We start from the raw sequence: 22243 nt of genomic DNA, 5'->3' as shown, positions 1-22243 counted from the left end.
CAACTTTAGTTAGCCATTAATGACCATATCTTAAGGAAAACTCTGTCACTCTTTCACTTTTGAAGCCTGGAAAGGAGTCTCTGTGTCCCTAGGAGATCCACAGCCCCTGGTCCTATAGACAGGCCTTTATCCAAGCAGCCTGCACAGGAACCAATCCACAACTCATAATTTATAGTTTATAGGTCAATGTTAAGCATTTATTCCAATCTTCCAGTAATTTCTTTTCTGGTTTCCACTCAAAAATATTTTTAATAGAATAGAGGAAAATACTTGGTTACAGCCTCACTCCTCATTCAAAATACACAACTTTGCCCATTAAGATAATAAAAGGATTTCTAAATTTGTACTTGAAACAGAATAATCAAAAATTAAAAAGTCTTTGGATTTACATAAGCATTTGTATGTTTGAATATTCTTCCTGCTAGCTATTTTCACAAACTCTAACCAGTAAATGCTGCTCTGCCTGTTTTACTTATCTCTGCTGACTTCCATATCATCACATACCTGAAAAGAATACAAAAACTAAGGAACATCTTAGCAGAAGAAAATAAGCCCAGATACATTTTTCCTATGGTTATCAGGGTGAGGATTTTGGCATGTAGCTAAAACTGCAAATTATAGCCTTAGATTGACAAGCAAAACAAGAGCACATGTCTAACTCCTGAACAGGTTAGAAGTTTTGAACAGATCTGGCAGCATCCTCTTGGATTGGAAGGGTAAATTAATAGAGGCTAATTCTGTATTTAGGCTTTGGGAAGCATTCAAACTCAAAGTGCCTCAGACATTACTGCTACGAGCATATGCTTCCCTTTGGATTCTTGTGATGTTTGGTTTAATCAAACTACAGAAACACAATAGCAGGGAACATATAAACAGACCTTTTTTGCATTCCCTTGGGACATACTACAGAGTAATCAATTGTAAATTAATTGAGGAAAATTTGTTTTGCATAGCATAGAGAGGCAAAACATTAATTTAGAATCATTTGCTTAGTGGAAATTCTTATATGTTGCATGTATTCAACTTTGTTTCTTATAGTGAGATGCAAAACAATTACCAAGGATGTAAATACCTATAAAATGTAATCTATACCTCTATTGCAAATAAAAGTAGAGTAAATCTACTACTTCTAAATCTATACCTCTATTACAAGTAAAATACTAGATAAAATTTAACTTCTACCAATATTCTGATTAGTTATTTGAGTGCATCAAATCTTCAACCAACTTACGAGAATTTATGACCATTTCATTACATTTAGGCACACTGGATATGCAAAGCCACTCACCATCACAGAGGTTTCATGTTGTACAATCTATGTGTATGGAAGCATTTGAGTCAGTGCTAGCTCTTCATCTGTTACTTACTTTAGGTCTTATATAAACAATACCTGCTCTAAGGACACTTCCAAGAGAAACAAATACTAAGCTCTTAATGGTATAAGTCTAAAAATAATTCTCTTTATTTTTAAACAAAATCCTGCATTTGGTTTGCCTCATATTGGTCTAGGTAGATAAACAGATAAAATAAGTATATTAAATATATGTGATAAAGGGACAGAAATGTTTTTAAAAGTCACTCCACAGATGACTTGAGCACACCTTCACTTGAACAAGCCATCGAGTGAAAGCACAAGCACAGAAACTAATAAAAGAAAAATATGTAAAAAAAATTAGTATTTTGCAGTTTATTTGCCTTAATAAGTCACCTTAATTCGAGACTCAGTGAATGTGAGATTCAATGAATGCCATTCTTGCTCTGATTAAATGTCAGGGCCACAGGCTTGTTGTTTCAAGATGAGAGAGCAACAATTTTGTGTGTATAATGAACCCTCTCAATGATTTGTGTGTGCAATACTTTTCTTATCAATGAAACATCACAGAGTAGGTTCTTTATTATGATATCCTTTGGTTTAATAGAAATTATTTTTTATTTTTAACACTAGAAACAAACTGATGCAAATTTGACCTGGTTGTTGACTAGATCTCTGACAGAAGGCAGAGGGGAAACAGCAGTCAGAAATCTTATTGCATATATGGAAAAGTGTGGCTTGTGATGATTTTTGCTTTTCATACCATTAATGAGGTTTGAGACGTCCTTTTTGAAGTTCCTGTCCTCAAATCCACCATTTCCACAGCCAGAGGCATTGTAGGTCAATGTGGTTATCTCAGAAAGATAAAGGTTTTGTAAGTGTACAAGCCTAAGCCCCAGAGGCACTCTATTTCCATGTGGTTATCTTAGAAAATGAAGCTCATCACCACACAATTCTACAATCTATGCCTAACCAGACACAACTGAGCCCTCAGGAATTAATGGACTTTCCTAAGTGACATAAAAAGCATCCCTCAGCAGAAAGAAAACGCTGTGCATTGGATCATTCTGTTCAAATTCCTTGCATTTCAGAATGCAATAAATAGTTTACAAGTAGTTCTAGAAGTATTCTTGGTATATTTAGAACTTATGTCTACAACACAGAAATACAAACATCTAAAAAATAGCTAAGGATTTTTGCAAAAGTTACATTGCATTCAGATTCCAGACATTCTGAATCATATTTGCTTTTCTATTTTTCTGCTTTTCAAATTTGTTTGCAGGAATAAATCTGTGTTCACACAAAAAGCTGTGCAAAATAAATTCTGAGTCTATTACTTGAAATTGTTCAGCTGTAAAACATATTCTGGCTTGGATTCAACAAAGTTCATAAGCAACAGTTTATGAAAAGTGAGTCATTTGCTTTGAAAGTACCTCCTAACATAAAGTACTACACAGAGGTAACAGTAAACTCCGAATATCAATTAACAAATATGAATGATTGTGTCTCTTTTGGGCTGGTGACATGGAAAAAAGAAAAAGTGTTGAAAAAAATATACAGTTAAGTACTGCAATCAAGAACTGGTAAATGAAATCTAGTACACACGACAGCACACTGCAAAAAGTAGGAAACATCAATAACCCAAAGAGACATGGAGCTTGGCCTAGAATTTGAGACTTTTCAGACTGTGTGATAAACACTGAACTCTCGTAACAGGTTGATGGCATTGTGAATGCTGGTTTCATTCATCTCTTTTAGGCCTAAAGACTGAGAAGTCGAATTCTTCCCACATGGGTCCCCAAACAGCCATTAGGAAGAGAGCCTTAGTCTGAGTGGAAAAAAAGCCCTCAAAGGACAAAGCAACGAATGTTTCCTTTTATGAGAAGTGCTAGAAATCACTGCGTAGTGCAGAATTAGAATTAACTTAACATCAGTTTGGTTTTACTTTCAACTCAGTTAACTTCCAAAGATGGTGACCAAGAGAATGGGAAGCAGGAAAAAAACCTCAACCCTTCTCATTGCCCTCATCTTACTCTCCCATCTGCCTCTAGCAGACAAAACCTGTTTGTACCTAATCCTTTCAGCATAAATCAACAATTAAATGTAATAATTTATTAGCATAAGGTGCAACTGAGATGATCAAATTAAAAATAGTAGATTAAAGAAAATCATAGTCATTCTGAATATTTTGACAAATTTTTTTTACCAAATATATTTATTTTAAACTCTGAACCTGTCTGGCAGGAAGACTGTGAATATAATGAATGGTACATAGCAGCATTCCACAAATCAGGATGTGAAAGGGATGGAGCTACTTTAAGTTAATTTCCAGTCAATAAGTATTCAGAATATTTTGCAGGCACAAAATTAAATGAGACCACAATTAACCTCAGCTGGATTCTGACACATGCCCATACTGCAGAATGCTCTGTCTGTATCCTTCTTTCCTGCAGCCAGACATTGAAATTTTATTTTTAACTCTGACAGTGCCTACTTTATGAAGAAATAGATGCAGTTTTGCAGCGTCAGTGCCCCCATGAATATTGTCACATCAGACAGAAATCACTGAAATCTGATGCTAATAATTTTGAATATTTAAATAAAAAATGATATATAATAAAGACTATTGGAACTGTTGCATTAGAAGTATGTTGCCTGAGAGACCCAAAGAATTACCTGTATTTGTCTGGTATAGTTTTGTAACCCTGGAAAGTTCTTTCTCGAACAGACAGAATGGAAGCCTAACACTTGTAAACATTAAAATATCACACTAGCACGGGTAGCCTCTGGAACTAAGAATTTTTCTTCCAGTGAAACAAATTCTGTTTCATGCTGCTTAGCTATTATTATTTTTAAAAGGCAATTAAAACCATGGTGAAAAATTCATCAAGAGCGACTTTCATAACAAAAGTATTATAGACTCAATATCAGTAAGATAGGAATGAGCCTGTTCCAAAACAATCTGCCTAAACTAATTACCAAACTAATGAAGGTTAATAACTTCAAACCTTAATAACAGCTTGAAAAATATGCTACTTCACAATTAAGCAAATGAACCAGAAAGATTTTTTTTCACTAGAATGTGCTGATTTATCTTTCCATTGGATTTCAAGGATCACATTTGTGTTTAATCTACTCTTTTATTTATAGAGTAAAACAAAGTAAATCAAAACAAACATTTCCGTTCATCAAAAATAGTTTGCTGTAAGTTTGTTTTGCATTCTGTTACAAATGCAGCGGAGAGAAATGTTGCCGTGTTGTTGTCCCTTAACAGTTCTAGAAATTCAGTTTATATATAGGGAAGTATTTGGGGACATTAATAACAGCACTTCTGCTTTAAGAGAATAGAATTCTTACTTCTCTGACATAGGGGAGGTCTAATAGCAATTCCTGAAAGAATTAAAATCCTGAAAAAAGCTTGGAAAACCAGAAAGACCAGAAAGAAAAAAAGTAAACCTTATCAAGACTTCTTCATTTTACCATTTCCTTAGTTGTTAGTTTGGTAGATACACAGCATTAAAATGAGATTATTCAGCCTAAGAAATAAACCACTATGAATGCTTATCAATTAAGTATAGCTAATAGTTAGCCTTTTGATTCACAAACACTGAGCATTACCTATAACCAAAACATCCTTGGTGCCATCTTATGTACTAGGTTATCATCTTGGATGGTCATGATAAGGAAAAGGATATCTCATCCTTCTGAAGAAACACTCAGATGTTTTGCTAACTGTCAACAAAAAAATTTACTACAAAGCAAGAGTTCCCTTAATAAAAAAGGGTTTGGTAATAGATCAAGCTACTGAGAACATAACCTGCTTAAAATTTTTGGACTGGTGCAGATCACTACATGACAATGTTCAAAGGAATACCAAGCCTTGCCGTATCTTTGTCAACATGTAATTGTAGTCTTCCATTTTTATTTCTTTCAAGCTAATTATAGGGGTTTGTTACTAAGTACCTATGTCTCCACCTGCAGTAGAAATGCCATCTTTCATTAAAACATTAGGCTAGTGAATATCAGTTTTCTGCATCCAGATGACTGACTATAAACTACAAGAACATTAAAAAGGATTGAGACATCCTGACTTCGGAGAGAACACATCTCAATAAATCTTCAGTATTTTTGTTCTGAGATAGGCTTCTATTAATACCAAAAAATATTAAAAATTGTTTTTAAATTGAAAAATAAGTATTTGTAGAAAAAAGGCAACTAAGAAGCAAAATTCTTTGCATCTTATCAATTTACGTTCAATTCTAATTTTTTAAGAGCAACCTGGGAATTATAATGAAACTAAAACCCAATTTTCAAGCCAAACATTTTTATGGCCTTCAGGGTATTTTAGGACTTGAAATGCAAGTCCTAAAAGCCTGCTCCTGAAGGACTGCCAAACAAAGCTATTCCACCTCATAACTACTTGACTTTCTACTCATTACTTCTATAACTTTCAAATGCTATTTCATCTTCTCTGGACGTTGCTCACATTATTGCTCGTGAATACCAAGAGACAGAAAAAATACATTCTTCACCTTCAAGGGAGTGTTTTCAGGACTTTTCAAGTTCTCAGCCATTCAGATGTGATGCTTTGCCTATTCATTTAATCACAGCATAATCTCAACCTTTAACTAACTGCAGATTACTGGATTCCCAGAGATTCAGAACTGAAATTTCAGAAATACATCAGGATCATTCTCCACAACCAGCAGTGGAAAGGGAACCTGATTGGTCTAGGTTTGAAAATACAGGAATTAGAAAAGCCAGTGTTCCACACTCCATTTTCCAGATCTGGATTTACTGTCAAGTTTGCATTTCCCACATACAACAGGATAGGATGATAAGGACAGTTTAAAGCACACTTAAACAAACCCAAGGACTACTATGGACTTTGATCTTTAAACCCTTTCCATGTTTTATTTTCTTGTATTAGGAATGCTAAAGCAACTTGAGGTGACATTTCCCAGCTCATTAACAGAGGACACAAAGTCATTTTCAAGGAGACAGACAGGTGGTTTATAACTTCCATCATTATAATATCAAACAAGGTGACAACTAATGCCTGAAGGAAGGATAATTACACTACAAGAGAACTTAAACTATATATTCAGTTCACATGTATAAGAACTGACAGAACAAAGCCACACACCAAAGCTGAATTATCCTCATTCACCTGTTTATATTATGATTAACCATATTAACCCTCAATTCCTTTTTATTCGTATTGGTTTGTGTACTGCATCAGCTAACTCCATCAAGTGAATTATTTGCAGAGTATCTGCACTACCTGTTATGCATTGGTGCACCACAGAAGACCTATTAATATCTTTAAAGAAACAGCATCTTAATCTCTTTTTTTAGATAGTCAATCAACTAGCTAAGGAAGGATGAGTTAAGAAGTCAATACACCCTTCCAAATATCTATGTCCACTGTTTTAAAATCTTCCATGGTATATGCATATTTTTCTTCTCAACTATAGCAACATATATAGTTTTAAATACTGCAGATTGCATGTAGGATTAAAAAAAAAAACCTAACTCATCACCTTCAGCATGCATCTAGAGATTTCCTATGCATTTTCTGTGCCCCCAAACAATTTACCTAAGACACTAAGTATTCTTCCATTATGTTTGCCCATGATGTTTTCTCTATATATACTCTTAATTATTTTCCATACATGGCAGTATGTATTTTCAATTAGTTCCAGTTAGTTTCCATACATACTCCTAGTTAACTAGGGAGAACCTTTTATTAATTCAACAAAGACCACCAGCAATTAATCTTCATATGGCCGCTCATATTTCACATATTTTTCTAGAATTGTAATGCATATACAGGGAGAAAAATGACTCCACATTTATTCAATAAATATAACTACTCCTTATGTAGCTGTAAATTATTTGTCACTATACTAAATATTTGTACAAAGAACTAACACTTTCTCCTCTGCTGTCAACAAATCTAAAACTGTTTTACAGAGGAAGCAACCTTCATCCTCTTTCAGAAAATTTATTGCAATTTTCCTCATACCAAATGATTCTGCCTTAATTCCAATTTGTTGTAGTGAACCTCAATGACCAGCACCATATACAGCATTTTGTGAGGGTTCTTACTTGTAGCCAATAAGCTAACATGATTTCTGGCATCTACTTTGTTCATAATTTTTGTTTCGCAGGCATTCTGGTGCCAGTGGTCCCCCTGTGAGAAGGAAGCACACCATGTCTTTTTCCTTACTTCTGATAATCACTCTGATGACTTCCAGCTTTGAATCAGAAATTACTACTAGACCCTGAAAGCATAACTTCTCATTTTACATTGTTGAAATATCACATTATTGTAAGATCCATCTTTACTCATTCAAGTTGTTTTACTGCTGAAAAAGACAGCATGCCATTATCTGAAAGTATGAAGGCTAGAGTCAGGCTTAAAAAAATGTCTTAGAATAAAGATGCAGGTTGCTTTGTCATAGCATCATTACAAAATTATGCCAAATCCATCTTTGGATGGAAAAATTGGAAGGACAGTTTGAAATGGTTTATCTGTCCCACTTTAATATTTGTGATTAAAAAAAAGCTGCTCCATAATCACCACTAATAGCATCTTTTCAGTATCTTAATTCAAACTTGCCTTTTCTTCAGCCTGAAAATTTTCCATAGCAAGAGGTATTTCATTACACAAATATATCTGTGCATCTTCCATCATTCTGATCATAATGTCCCTACATATATAGAGTTCCTACATGTCTCTAATAAGCACCTACAGCAGATCCAAAGTCTTGGAATCATAAGTAGGAATCACAAAAAATGCAAGAGAAAGCATGCGTGTCAAGGAAAATCTAATGCAAACTTTTGATTACAGTAATTTCAATCTGGTTGATTGGTATGAATTCTTGATCAATAAATACTGGTCAAAATTCTTTGGAAAATCAAAATGTCAGATTGTGTGCTGATGTCAGACTTGGCATCCAAAATTCAGAAAGGGGATGAAAAGATGATAGATTCTGGAAAGCTAAGAAAGAAATACAAAATCAAGATGTGGCTATATAATGTAAGTTTAAAAATTGAAGTAATCCTGTTCAACGCTAATGAGCCAAATCTTCTAACATTAAGGAATTGAGTCAATCTTTCACTTCAGAAAAAAAATTAAAATATTTTAAAATAGCAGTTATATATTGGGAAACAATGGAGATCGGCAAGTGTTGTATCTACACATAAAAAGGTTTAAATAAATTTGCAATTATGAAAGGAAATAAAAAACAGTTGAAAGAGGATTCAGTTAATGTTCCAAGAACTATAAGATTATTTTGCTGTAGTGACACACACTGTAGAAGGAATATGATACTTAACTGTAAGTATTGCTGCTTATCTATATTGTATTTATACTCTTCCGGTCTTATTTTTAAAAGAAAATCTTGAGAAGATTATATCATCATTTTAATGTATGTGTTTCTGGGGAAATAAAAAGTGAACCATGGTAAACATATAGTGTGGATTAGAGCAAACAAATAGGTTATAAAAGCCAAAAAAACCCATAATTTCAGGTCTAAATATAACATTAGTATTGAGAATCACATGAAAAAAAAACCTTAACATGTAATATTATTAATTACATGCTCAGTTGAGCAAAAACTGTAATTAAAACTAAATAAAAACCCAAATATTTTCTGCAATCAAAACATCACATGACAGTATCTCTATGAGTTAGGAGTATGCCTAAATTATTCCAACTGTTGTAAAACACAACAGAAAAGAGAACTTTTATTTCCTGATCTTTACAATATTATTCTGGTTTATGCATTGTCAGTTCTTGCATCCTGAAGTATTATTTCTTATCAATCCATTTCTGTACACGACCTCAAGCAAAAAAAAAGATAAAAAATACAAAAAGTTATCAATTTTTATTGAACAATACATTGTGAACCTGGTTCCCCAGGTGGCTCTAAATGAAATAATCACCAAATGTTGTCACAATTATAAAAAAAGCAAGTCAGCCTAATTTGGTAGGAATATTCATGACATAGTAAATATCTAATCCACTATTGGCTGCTCAAAACCATTTTTTGGTTTTTAATTTTTGTTTACTATAATGATAAGCAATAAATGTTTGTCCTTCATGTTCTCAAACCAAAAATCATATGATATGTTCTAAATATGCATCAGTTACTGGCTGTGATTGGAGTAGAATGTTGCTAATATAGGTGCATTCATTAAACCCATTTAAATTTTTGGATTATTACAGTTGATATGCAATACAATGCACCGTGGACATTTTTTATTATTATTATAAGAGAATTTACTTTGATATGACTATGTCCCAAACAAATCATAAATATACCAATTAACTAAAAGATTAATTCACTAAATATTTAGAGGCTACCATTAAAGACTGACAATTTAAAGCAATTTAGGTCTTCCAAGCCTAAATTTCTGTTATTGACAAATTACAGAATAGAAATTGTAACTCCTAAAGTTATAATGTTTTTCATTATGCTAATATATTACAGTGACCTTTTTCCCCATGATAAAAGAAAAAAAAAGAAAAAAAAAAGACAAATCAATTCCCAAGGAAAATATAATGTGCTAAGTATAGCCACTACCTGCTTCTGCCTTTATTACAGATATCTGAACATACCTATTTCTATGGTTTAGGCATATTTAATATTTACATTTTAAGAGACCCAGAGGAAAAACATATGTAGATTTTGCCAGTAGCTTTGCTGGATTTTGGCTAGGCTTTTTTACTAGTCAAATGTACTACAGACTTGTAGAATCTGTATGGTAGCTTTCTAGAAAATCAAGCCAAAACTGGTCTGAAATCTTTAATTCTGGCCATCTGCTAGAAGCATCTGGTAGCTGGGTACATGCACCCACATCCAGAACGTGACTGCTCTCTTGCCAACTATGTGCCTAGGTAACTGCCAATATGTGCTTCTCCACTGCTAACATGACAACTGTCAAAAGGAAGCTGAATATGTTCGAATAAATCTAAATTAAACTAACATATTACTTTCCTAAGTTACAGCCATCATTTTTGTACATAATTGCTCAATAATGGCAATGATAAATAAGTCACACAGTGAAATCTGTCTAAGGCTAAGAACTACAGCAAGGATACCAAGTATTTTGAAGAGTTATTGGTAACATTTTAGTCTGTTTTCTCTGACAACTAGAAAATAGATATGTAATACTCACAATGTGTTACATCTCTATATAAAAACATCAGAATTATGCATGCAGTATCTTGCATGATTCAGGAAGAAGAAATAAAATTAAAATCAGTTCAGGTTCTTTCTAGTTGCTTTTTCTCTATCCAAGTAAATAAAATTATGCATAGTTTAATGGACAAGCTTGAATATATTGCAAGAGGATTTGTAAAGCCATATTACACATAAGAACATAAATGAGAAGTTAAAATACAAATGGTAAAGGAATGTGTGGCTCCCATTGAAATTCATTCTCTTGTCATATAATTTTCTAAAAACTCTGCTCACAAAAAAAATTATTTTGTGCACTTTAAATTAAGAGAAGTAAAAAAATAGGTGGTAACTGTAATTACTGAAATGATTAATTCCTTTGTGAGATCAAAGCAACTTTTCATCACCTTTTGCTGTGACATTTGTGAAAAGGAGAGATGTATTCAATGGCTAGGTAGTGTATGATTAAAAGTTAAAAGCACATGAGAGACAGAACAATAGAAGGAAAATCTAAAATTAAAGTCTAGAAAAGTAATGCAGGATCACGATAGTAAACTAGTAGACTACAGCTAAAGGAGAAGAATAAACCCAAGGATATTCAGAAATTGCCACAGTGACTTTTTTCTCTTACCCATCGGTATTACCAGTTGCTGCTTACCTTGCATTTAATTTTTAAGCTCCGTGGAGTAAAGATCAGATTTTTGTTTAGCAACAAGTGAACACACAAGGTGACGGTCGTGATCCACTGCTTTAGCTCCGATGCACAATGATGGTGCTGACACCATATTAATAATGGCAACAAAAATACCATTTCTATTAAGCTTTTTGATTTTAATTGACAAACATCTTACTGCACATACAGGTACTCCCAAAGTTGTCTGCCATCCCATGGTCAGTGGCGGCAATCCCTTTTAAAGCAGGCTACTAAACATCCTAATATTTTTCTATCCTCCATTTCTTAAAAACTGTTTTAGTAAATGTTCATTTATATCCATTGAAAAGTTATTCTAGAATGGCATATACAATAAATTAATATATGTACATATTCAAGTTATTCTAGAATGGCATATACAATAAATTAATATATGTACATATTCCTTTGGATTTAATTTAACCTTTTGCTTTTATCACATCTAGTTTGAATACTGTATTTTCTAAACTGTAAGATTCAATATACTACAACATTTTTCAAAAATACTGGAATGTAATTTTTGATTGATACAGGAATAAGAATTATAGTGAGATTTTTAATGAATTGTATGTGGTGATAATTCCTCTTATATCTGTTAAACTCCACTAAGAGACCATAAAAAAGAACAAAAGAATAGTAAGCCAGACTGAGTTAGTGAGAAACAAAGGTTAAATCTCTTGTAAACATAGCTGATCATAATGTTTTTCTGACCCTGTCTGTATTTGTAGATTAAAAGAACCTCAAATCACAAAATATCCATTGATATTAAAAGTTTTCATTATTTACAAAACCTTATCATTCTTGCAATGGTCTATGGTATGAGAACATGTCCTGTTTTACAGGCATATTAAACATTCCAAGATTGTGACTTTCCCTCAGGCAAATTTATTCCACTTAAGGAGAAAAATTAAAAGTAGTTGTAACAAGTTCACAAAATAAATATAAACACATATGCTGATTATTCAGATAGTTCCAATTGCTCCTAGGGTTGAGTACCAGCTTTGCCATTTCTTTTGCATCTTGCATGTAATGCCATTCAGGGCCAGTGTGAATTCTAAAAATCAAACATTAGAAATAAAGTAAATTGGATTTCCAAAATTAGTCAACGTCCCAACAGAGCCCTACCCAAATTTTTCACAAATGTTGAGGTATTTCAGGTACTCACTTTTCAGATTTTCAACTTCAGACATTTGACACTCAGCTGCCCAAGTTGAACACCTCAGAAACACAAAATTTCTAGAAAATCCTCATTTGTCTTTCAATGTGAGGCTACATCTCAACTACATGTAGGAATATAAAATATTAAGAGCATATTACAGTAAGCATATTCTCTTCTGTAAAGAGAAACAGAACAAAACACTTGGCTCCAGAGAGTGGAATGAAAGCAAGACTGCATAGGCTAGCAGAAATGCTTTCCATTTTTACACTGCCTATATAATTTTCAGGAATCCTCTCAGATGAGCTAGTATAGCTTACTTCTATAAATATTCTTTCAAGACCAATTCTGTTATGAAATCTATTATATCTACTATACTTTTTTGTGCTTTAATAAAATATGTCAAATACACAAGATGTCACATCTTTTTATTAATTTTAGTGTAATAAGAAAATCCCCAAGGAAGCATTTTTTGTTTGTTTTGACCATGAAACAAATAAGGAAAAAAAAGCCTTATAAAATTATCAGAAAGATATTAAATATTCCATCTTCAGTCTGTATATTTTCATAATCAACATTTAGAAAACCCAAAAAACCCCTGTGTGCCATAACTAAAATCAAGTTATGGAATGTCTCACGCCCAATTTTTGGTTAGTGACATTTCCAGATTTCTTTCCATGGAACTGCTCAGGGTGGTTATAAATGACAAGAACTGAGAAGTGCTCTCTGAGTTGATGTGTTTGAAAGGTAGCTTTGTATGAACAGCTGTGTTTTCAAAATGCTTGCCACCTCTAAATTGGTCCTTGTGAAGTGCACTGTTTGCCTTATTGCCAGCAGGGCACATTGCACTGTAACTGCTGCATTTTTAGTTTTTATCGCTGTCTCTCTAACTGCTGAAGTGGAAAAGAATGATTGCCAAAATCTGACGTGTTTCTTTTCCTTTCTGCCCACTCTGACTTGGTTCTTAGCTGTCTGTTGCTCCAGTGATGACAAATGTTGCTCAGTTTATTCATTCACTGAATGTCTTTTCCAGCTCAAATAATGGTGATACCATCTTGTAAATCAAGTCTCCAGCTGTCAATAGCAGTAAATCAAAGAAACCTAATCAAGACATAACAATCATTGTTTACACAAGAAATAATTAGGCAGCAAAAAGTCACATACATCAGGGTACATTTTTCTAAAAGAGATAATACTTTAAAAGGAATTATCGTTATTACGTTTAGTAAGATACCAAGTATGGGTGGCAACAGGGATGGACCTCCAGAAGAAAACAGATAATCTGTTCACAGATATTTAGCAGTTTTAGTACATAAGTTCTAGTGCAGGAAACAATATCAAAAAAATCCTGAAGCACTAATAAGAAACACTAATTTGTTAGATATAAAATATTTAGCCTTTTTATTTGCAGACATTAGGAAGCAAACCATACTATTTAATCTGCATGAGGAAATACAAGTACAATCAGAGTACCCACAAGGATTTGTAAGTGCATGTGGGTAAATAATTACATCAAAGACTCCAAAACTACGATGCACAGTTCTTCCTGCTGGTTGTGTGGAAACATCTGTCCTGCACCTCTGCTTACTGGTGGTAATCTGCTGTGGAGTCCTACCTGTACAAGCTTCTCTACTGTGAGAAAGTTCTAAAAATAGTGCAAGTTCTAAGCTTAGAACATCACATCAATAATCTTGAGAGGTCACCAAAATCAATAATCAATAATCATCATCAATAATCTTGAGAGGTCACTAACAAAGAGTTAGTGCTGACATACTTGCATTATTTGAAAAAACTTCTTTTTTAAAACAAGAAAGTAAGTGGTTCCTTGGCACAGAAACTTTTAGATATGTAAACCTCAGTTACTTTAAATACTACTCAAAGAAACAGAACAAATAACTTTCAGGTTCTCTGTGTCCTTACTATACTATATTAGTACCTTTAAAACTGGACATTCAAAAGACAAAAAACTTTCACATAAAACTCTAGATGGTACAAAGCATTCAGCTTTAAAGGACCAGAACACATTAAACAAAACTCTGAAAGTCACTGCTAGAAGAGCACTTACATTCAATTTTATGCAGTATTTACTATTACAAGTGCATTAATGAAGAAAAGGAATCAATATGTTCCAGAAGTTGAAAGTAACATGAAGTTAAATGCTTTTTTTTTCAATACACTTATCTCTGTGACACCACATTTTTCAAGGAAACTGAACTTCACATACAGTTTATGCTGCTGAGTACAATTTACATGATGTCTATTTTGTTACAGTGAATGACAGCTCACTTTTCAATTCAAAATTATTTGAAGGAATCTTGAGGTTGGGAATTAGTTACATACACCCAGACACACTCAAATAATCAATGCAACCAGTTAGGTAGTTTAACTTGATCACTTCAAGTGGGACTGGAAAACTTACATCAGCAGTCCATGTTTTCTTATACTCTTAGTCAAGATGTGTATTGGAGTCACATTATAATACTGCTATAAACAAAAGTCCCATTTTTTTTTCCACTCAAAGCATTATATACAATTTTTGCTGTTGTAATGTACCACTTTTTAATGTATTCTGTCATGTGAAGAGTATTACTGTCATAGGATTTAGTTTTACGTTGTCCTGCCAGAAGCAGGTGATCTTTATGGGTCCCTTCCAACTTGACATATTCTACTCTATGATTGTATGGTCCCACAAGCCACCATGGATGTCCATTCTATTCCAGAAACATTATTTTATTCCACATCTTAAATGACAGCTAGAACCAAATAATTTTTGTATAAAACGACACATAGATATGCCACTATTTAAAAAAAAAAATCTTTCTCAATTGAAACAGTGCATTTTGTAATGATGACTGCATGCTGGAAGTGTCAAAATTATTCTACAATCTGTTATTCAAACCACTCAACCTCAGTGAATATTTTACACAAGACAGAAGCACTTTAACCAAAGAAATAAAGATTTATGCTAGAACACCACATGAGTTTGAGCTGGTGACTTATTAGCTGAAGCATTCACCAGAAAGAGAAAGGACATCAGATTAAATCATAACGAAGAAGAATTTCAACCTGGATCTCAACTCTTCTTTTTTCTGCTGCTTTTTTTTTTAATATGACATGGAAATATCCACTGGTGCCCTTACTTTTGGTTTGAGAATCCCACAGAAACTAGAATATAAAATAAGGTGTATAAATGCAAATACAGAAGCATGTCAGCTCAAAAGTGTACAAAAATGTAGTTTATGTACTTTAAATGGTACAGTCTCTCAGGTGCCCGGGACATGAAAACTCCATCTGGGTCCATATTTTATGTTTCACAGTGACCAATAGCAAATTTCCAGGGAGGGACAGAATATCAGGTCAGGTGTATTGTTATGCTTCCCCAGAATGCTTTCACAAGTACCTCTACTGAGCAGACATCCCTGAGTATCACAGTGGGATCAAAAGGCTGAGATAAGACATCAACAGTAGTAGTCTGTTGAATCCCAATTAATTTACAATTCAGGTAAGATTTTCAATGATCTTTCGATTATTTGAAACATACATATTGTATTTGTCATGCTAAAAATACATTTTTAATATATAATCCAATACTATACAATAGTCAGCACGAAATGTTCTTCAAGAGTAGGTATGAAGAACATGACCAAAAAATTCTCTACCACATGGCCATCTTCTTTTTCCCTTACACGAGAAATTACGTCTCTGCATTTGGCATAGAAGGATTTCTACTAAGATGTTTAAATGTGACAGTACTCCACCTAGGGGTATCACCTTGCCTCCTGGTGGCAAAATTAAGTTGCAGGCATTAGCTTTCCAACACAAACCTTTATTTTTCTGCAAGCCTCAAGTTCATCTAATTTCCCAGAACAAAGGAACAGATTATATTTTTACTGTTTCAGTCAGTATGTCTTAGTATTTTAGTATAATCTGGGCCATGTGCATAAAAACATATTATTGATCCTCAAAACAGCAGAATGTTTTCTGTATGTTTATCTCACACATTGTCTGTTCACTCTATTAATAAACTTACATGTTGAAATAAAATATTAAATGTCCTTAAATGCACACAACACAAAGAACAGCCTCAAAGACTTGCCAAATGTACTTCAAATTGTCCCAGTTCTCATATTACTTTACACAGTCCAACACCTTTCCTCTACGCTGTTATGGAATGTGTGGGTGGTCTCTATGCCAAATCCCCCTGGGCCTGGAAAGGACACATAAATCCAAATGCTTGACACTTAACTTTTGCAATTCTATCTATGCTGAAAGTTATTTATCAATGTCAATTAAGCATTGATCTTAAGGTTTGTAAACAATGTCAATATGAATTTGAGCACTAAAGGCAGAGGGAGAAAGGGCATAAATGTGTATTGCACAACAGTCTTCAGAAACAAAGTCTGGGTGAAGTTAAGTGTAAAGTCTATATTCTTAAGTAAATTAAACAGTGAATGTGTACTACTTTATATAAGAAAACACAGAAGCTTTTGTATTACATGCGTTGGAAAGAAATGTACACTCAAAGTCAGATTTTTCTCCACAAAAAGAAAGTACATACCAAAAATCTGGAAAGCGCACATTTGATGCCACAAGTGGCTTTGATGCCACAAGGTTTCAGTCCTTACTATAATTTGGGACCTGAAAACAGTCTACAGGCTTCAGATTCTTGCAGAGCTACAGGGCAAAGAAGCAATTGCTAGTGTAATTTTTTTTTTCCTTATCACTCTGAAGACACTTTTTTGCTAATATTCCTTGCAATTGAGGTTATTGAAGTCAGAATAAGAAAGTCAGTGATTAGCCTGAATTTGCCAAGATGACAAGCTATTTATTATAAGGTATATATTTCCTTCTAAATAGCATATTAAAGAAAAAAAAATGTTTTCTTTCTAGACAGCAGCTACAAAAGTATTAAAAATTATAAAACCTGTGGATTTTCACCTTCATATATTTATGTATAAATATCTCACAGGCTTGCCTGAGAATGTCATTAGGAATGTGTATTAATCCAACCATTCCATTTCCCTTTCATTATAGATAAATTACATTCTTTATAGTTACAAACTTTATGTAAAAAAGTTAAATATTCATGCTCCGTAGGATTTTTCTCAGTATTTACATTTTCAAAGCCAACAGAAATTAGTCTGCTTCTAGAGATAACTGAACAAGAAAATATTTTAAAGGAGGATAAAATATGTAGAAAAATCTCACTGATATATTTTACTTTATACTCTGTGGATCTTCATCTTTCTGTAGAACAATGCTCCCCTGGATGTATGACAAGCTAAAAGTGTAAAGACATATTACTCTATTAACTTAATTTATGCTATCTGGATACCACTATAATACTCCAGACACCACAATCATTTTCTTTTCTTACTTGCAATAATTAACAGTAAAGAGCAAAAGATGGCTAAATTAATTTATAACTTTATAGCTTCTTATACTAATTATTTCCTCTTCTTGTATTTTAGGTCATCTTGTCGTTCCTACAAACACTAATCAATCATGGGATTTGAAGTTAATACTACTAAATAAATGAATTGTTTAATCTCCTATGACCATCTACACATACTTCATCTTCACAAAGCTCATCAATTTTATGTCATCAAGGACAAAGTGACCTTCATTTCCACAAAATGCTTCTTACTACTGGACAAGTTGGTTACAAATTTATCACTTACCCTCAGGAAGGAAGTCCTTCACGATCATCATTTGATAAATGTAAGATTGTGCTGTATTAACTGACCAGGTCATATTGAATACCAAGACTACAATTGTGGAATACTAAAGGGTCTGTTACTTTCCTGAACATTTAGGCTAAGATGAAGGACCTGCAACTTAAAATTAATTTACTGCTTGGTCTAGTTACCACTGCTCTACTACAAGCCGTAGGAAGAAAAGCAGACTGCCCGGAGTCATGTATATGTGAAATCAGACCATGGTTCACCCCCAGGTCTGTCTACATGGAAGCTCCAACAGTGGACTGTAATGATTTAGGCCTTTTTAATTTTCCAACCACACTGCCTGCTGACACACAAGTTCTACTTCTACAAACTAATAATATTGCAAAAATTGAACATTCAGTAGACTTCCCAGTGAATTTAACTGGTCTAGATTTATCTCAGAACAATTTATCCTCAGTGACCAGTATTAATCTTAGAAAGATACCACAGTTACTGTCAGTGTACCTTGAAGAAAACAAACTTACTGAGCTCCCTGAAGAATGTCTCTCTGGACTCAACAATTTACAAGAGCTTTATATTAATCATAATCTGCTTTCTGTGATTGCACCAGGAGCTTTCATAGGCCTCAATAATCTTCTCAGACTTCATCTCAATTCAAATGGACTGCAAGTGATCAACAGAAAGTGGTTTGAAGCTACTCCTAATCTTGAAATTCTCATGATTGGAGAAAATCCAATAATCAGAATTGAAGACATGAATTTCAAGCCTCTTAGCAATCTGCGCAGCCTAGTTTTAGCAGGTATAAATCTCACTGAAATACCAGATAATGCTTTGGCTGGCCTTGACAACTTAGAAAGCATTTCCTTTTATGACAACAGATTTGTTAGAGTGCCCCACATCGCTCTTCAAAAGGCTACAAATCTTAAATTTCTGGATCTAAATAAGAACCCCATTAACAGAATACGACGAGGAGATTTTAGCAATATGCTGCACCTAAAAGAGTTAGGAATTAACAACATGCCTGAACTGATTTCTATAGATAGCCTTGCTGTTGATAATTTGCCTGATTTAAGAAAAATAGAAGCAACCAATAACCCCAGATTATCATACATTCACCCCAATGCATTCTACAGACTTCCCAAGCTGGAATCGCTCATGCTCAACAGCAACGCGCTGAGTGCGCTGTACCGCAGCACGGTGGAATCCCTGCCTAACCTCAAAGAAGTCAGCATACACAGCAACCCCATCAGGTGTGACTGTGTCATCCGCTGGATTAACATGAATAAAACAAACATTCGGTTCATGGAGCCGGAGTCCCTGTTTTGTGTAGACCCTCCTGAATTCCAAGGTCAGAATGTGAGACAAGTACACTTTCGGGAAATGATGGAAATCTGTCTTCCTCTGATAGCTCCTGAAAGTTTTCCATCTACATTGGATTTAAAAGCTGGCAGCCATATTTCTTTGCACTGCAGAGCAACAGCAGAGCCAGAACCTGAAATCTACTGGATAACACCATCAGGACACAAACTTTTGCCTAATACTGTCTCTGATAAGTACTACATTCATTCCGAAGGAACGTTAGACATAAGTGATGTAACACAAAGAGAAAGTGGCTTATACACATGTATAGCAACAAATTTAGTTGGGGCAGACCTAAAGTCAGTCATGATTAAAGTGGACGGCTCTTTCCCTCAGGAACACAATGGATCTTTAAATATTAAAATAAAAGACATAAAATCTAATTCTGTTTTGGTTTCATGGAAAGCAAGTTCTAAAATTCTGAAGTCCACTGTTAGATGGACAGCCTTTGCGAAAGCTGAAGACTCCCGGGCTGCACAGAGTGCTCGAATACCATCTGATATAAAGGTATATAATCTTACACATCTAAATCCATCAACTGAATACAAAATTTGTATAGATATTCCCACTATCTATTCTCAGAATAGGAAACAATGTGTCAATGTAACCACAAAAGAACTGGACTTGGAAGTGAAAGGCTATGAAAAGAACAACATAATAGGATTCCTTGCTGGCCTTGGTGCTCTTTTGGGAATCATATCTGTGATATATCTCTATAGCTGCATCTCTCAAGATATGAACTATGGCATTGGACACAGCTATCTAAGGAATTACCTGAAGAAACAATCCTTTTCACTCAATGAGCTTTATCCTCCCCTAATCACTCTTTGGGACATGGGCAAAGAAAAAAGCACAGCAATGGAAGTAAAAGCAACTGTAATAGGTGTACCAACAAATATGTCATAAATATGTCAGTATATCACTTTCTGAAATAAAAAGCACATGACTCTATTTGTGCTGAATAAAAAGGCAACAAGAAAAACATATTTCTCTTAGGAACTAGATGCCTGGACTTTGTTGCTGCCATCAAATGGAATATATATGACTCAGTATGAGAGAAGAATTTTAATTAACTGGCTTCTAAGGGTATTCTACCAACCAAATAAAATTAACTTCATATTCTAGAACTTTCATGGGACTTTTAAGTCTGGAATACAGTGGAAGTAGCCAAGAACATTTTCTGTATTTTTTTTAAATTATTATATAAAAGTAGTGGAACTGAGCAATACCTCCTCCTGTGCTGTATTACACAAAATAGCCACGAGTTTTTGCAGTGAACAGATATACTAGGATTGACATATGGTGTAATGAAATGGACAAATTCTGTAGAGTAGACACAGTAAGTATGTGAATTTTTTTTAATGAGAAAATACATTTTTGATTAAAATCAAAACACTTTTTGTCTTGGTTTTTTCTAAAGAAAACACCCCACCTTTCTGGGAGTTCTTGTCTGACAATAAACAAACACAATCCAAAGTCTGGTAAAATATCTCTTTACATATTCTCTTATGAAAATGCTAATCTGAGCACAAAGGATATTTTTGCTGATTTTAGGTTGTATAATGTTTCTAACAGAAACGTAAGTTTTGTGATAGTTTTTTATCAAATTTTATTTGCCCTAAGAACATTATAAAGGTAAAAGGGATGTTGGAGATGAGGCCACTTAAACCCACTTAAATAGATTTCAGCATGGATATTGGTTAATGAATAGTTCTTTGATCCTTTTATTTTATACACTTTTATGCATCTGTGTGAAATACTTCTGTTCTCTTAGCAACATGTGAGCCTGCAGATCTTTATTTCCATGTATTTGTATTGCACCATTTTATTACTAGACAAAAGTAGTCTCTTCTAGAATACAAGGCAACGCTTCCCAGGGCAGTACTGTGAACCACCATGCATATAAACTTAACATCTTTAATTTCTACACAGAAACATCTCCATGGCATTAACATTTTCCATAACCAAAGATAAAGATTTTTTTCCATAACCAAACATAAAGATTTTGACATTCTTTATGTCAAAATCCCCACAGAAGCAACAGGTGAGCAGTGGAATTCTTGTGTAACTCTATATAAAAATGGACAGCTATTCTTTTTACAGATATCCTACATAAGCCTGAAGTCCTTAGGAAGTAATAAATTCACCTTGTAGCTTTAATCGCATAATGCATATTTACTTGCATTTTCGCACAAACATGCAAAAAAAAAAAAAAAGTAATAGTAGTTTTTTCAGCAAAGTAAAATGTCTTTAAAATAATAGAAATAACTTAGTTGTGTTGAAGTATGTTTTTTCACAATCTCCTCATTTATACAAGGGTTGTTTTTTCTACACACAGCATAGGGCTAAAATTTTCATGTATTTCATTAATTGGGATGTTTACTCTCTTTAATGGAGGAAGAAACTGATAAGGAACTATATTTAATTTCCTCAGAAACAGACAACTATTATTACACACTTGTCTTTCCATTTATTTCATAGTTTTCTCTCAGGAATGCATTAAAATGCTTTAATGCATTAATTCATTAAAAGCAGTACTTACTGGTTATTCAAACCAGAAGAGTAGAAACAGATTAATTTTTCTTTGGCATTTGACAGCAAACCTCCTTCTGAAATGTACCACTAATAAAAAGAGAGAAGGCAAAAATAAGTATTTTAAATATCTGGCTAGGAATACCTAAATACAACACTGAAAAAAAAAAATCAGTTTATATTACTTTTTTCTATCAGCTACTAGAAAGATAATGTTTTATTCATAAAAAGATGAAGCATTTACTTTTTGGTAAAAAATGTGCTGCCATTTAAAAAATAAATTGCAATATTTCATCAGCTAACACAGTCAACTGCTAT

General features: G+C 33.7%; 2 protein-coding genes across 10 annotated transcripts in view; one reads left to right on the top strand and one right to left on the bottom strand.

Moving 5' to 3' along the window:
- The window catches only part of LRRN3 (leucine rich repeat neuronal 3), a 31889-nt gene extending 11103 nt beyond the window's left edge, over positions 1–20786 (top strand). The window contains exon 2 of the mRNA XM_064422387.1: positions 17822–20786. Within this exon, the coding sequence (XP_064278457.1) occupies positions 18173–20299 (2127 nt within the window). The 5' untranslated portion in view covers positions 17822–18172 and the 3' untranslated portion in view covers positions 20300–20786. The remainder of the gene's footprint in view (positions 1–17821) is intronic.
- IMMP2L (inner mitochondrial membrane peptidase subunit 2) overlaps positions 1–22243 on the bottom strand; it is a 392035-nt gene that overhangs the window by 217079 nt on the left and 152713 nt on the right. The window contains exon 4 of one of the 9 annotated variants that reach the window (XR_010363622.1): positions 21936–22015. The exons of 7 other annotated variants lie outside the window; for them this stretch is intronic. Coding sequence is in view for 1 of the 2 variants with exons in the window: in XM_064422396.1 (XP_064278466.1) it covers positions 13442–13451 (10 nt within the window). In the remaining variant the exon portion in view is untranslated. Of the gene's footprint in view, positions 1–13426; positions 13452–21935; positions 22016–22243 lie in introns of those variants that run through there. One more of the 9 variants, XM_064422396.1, reaches the window with a different exon arrangement.

This window comes from Passer domesticus, chromosome 5, assembly GCF_036417665.1.
Source record: "Passer domesticus isolate bPasDom1 chromosome 5, bPasDom1.hap1, whole genome shotgun sequence".
In the NCBI taxonomy this organism is placed as follows: domain Eukaryota; kingdom Metazoa; phylum Chordata; class Aves; order Passeriformes; family Passeridae; genus Passer; species Passer domesticus.
This window is presented reverse-complemented; position numbering and strand designations above follow the sequence as displayed.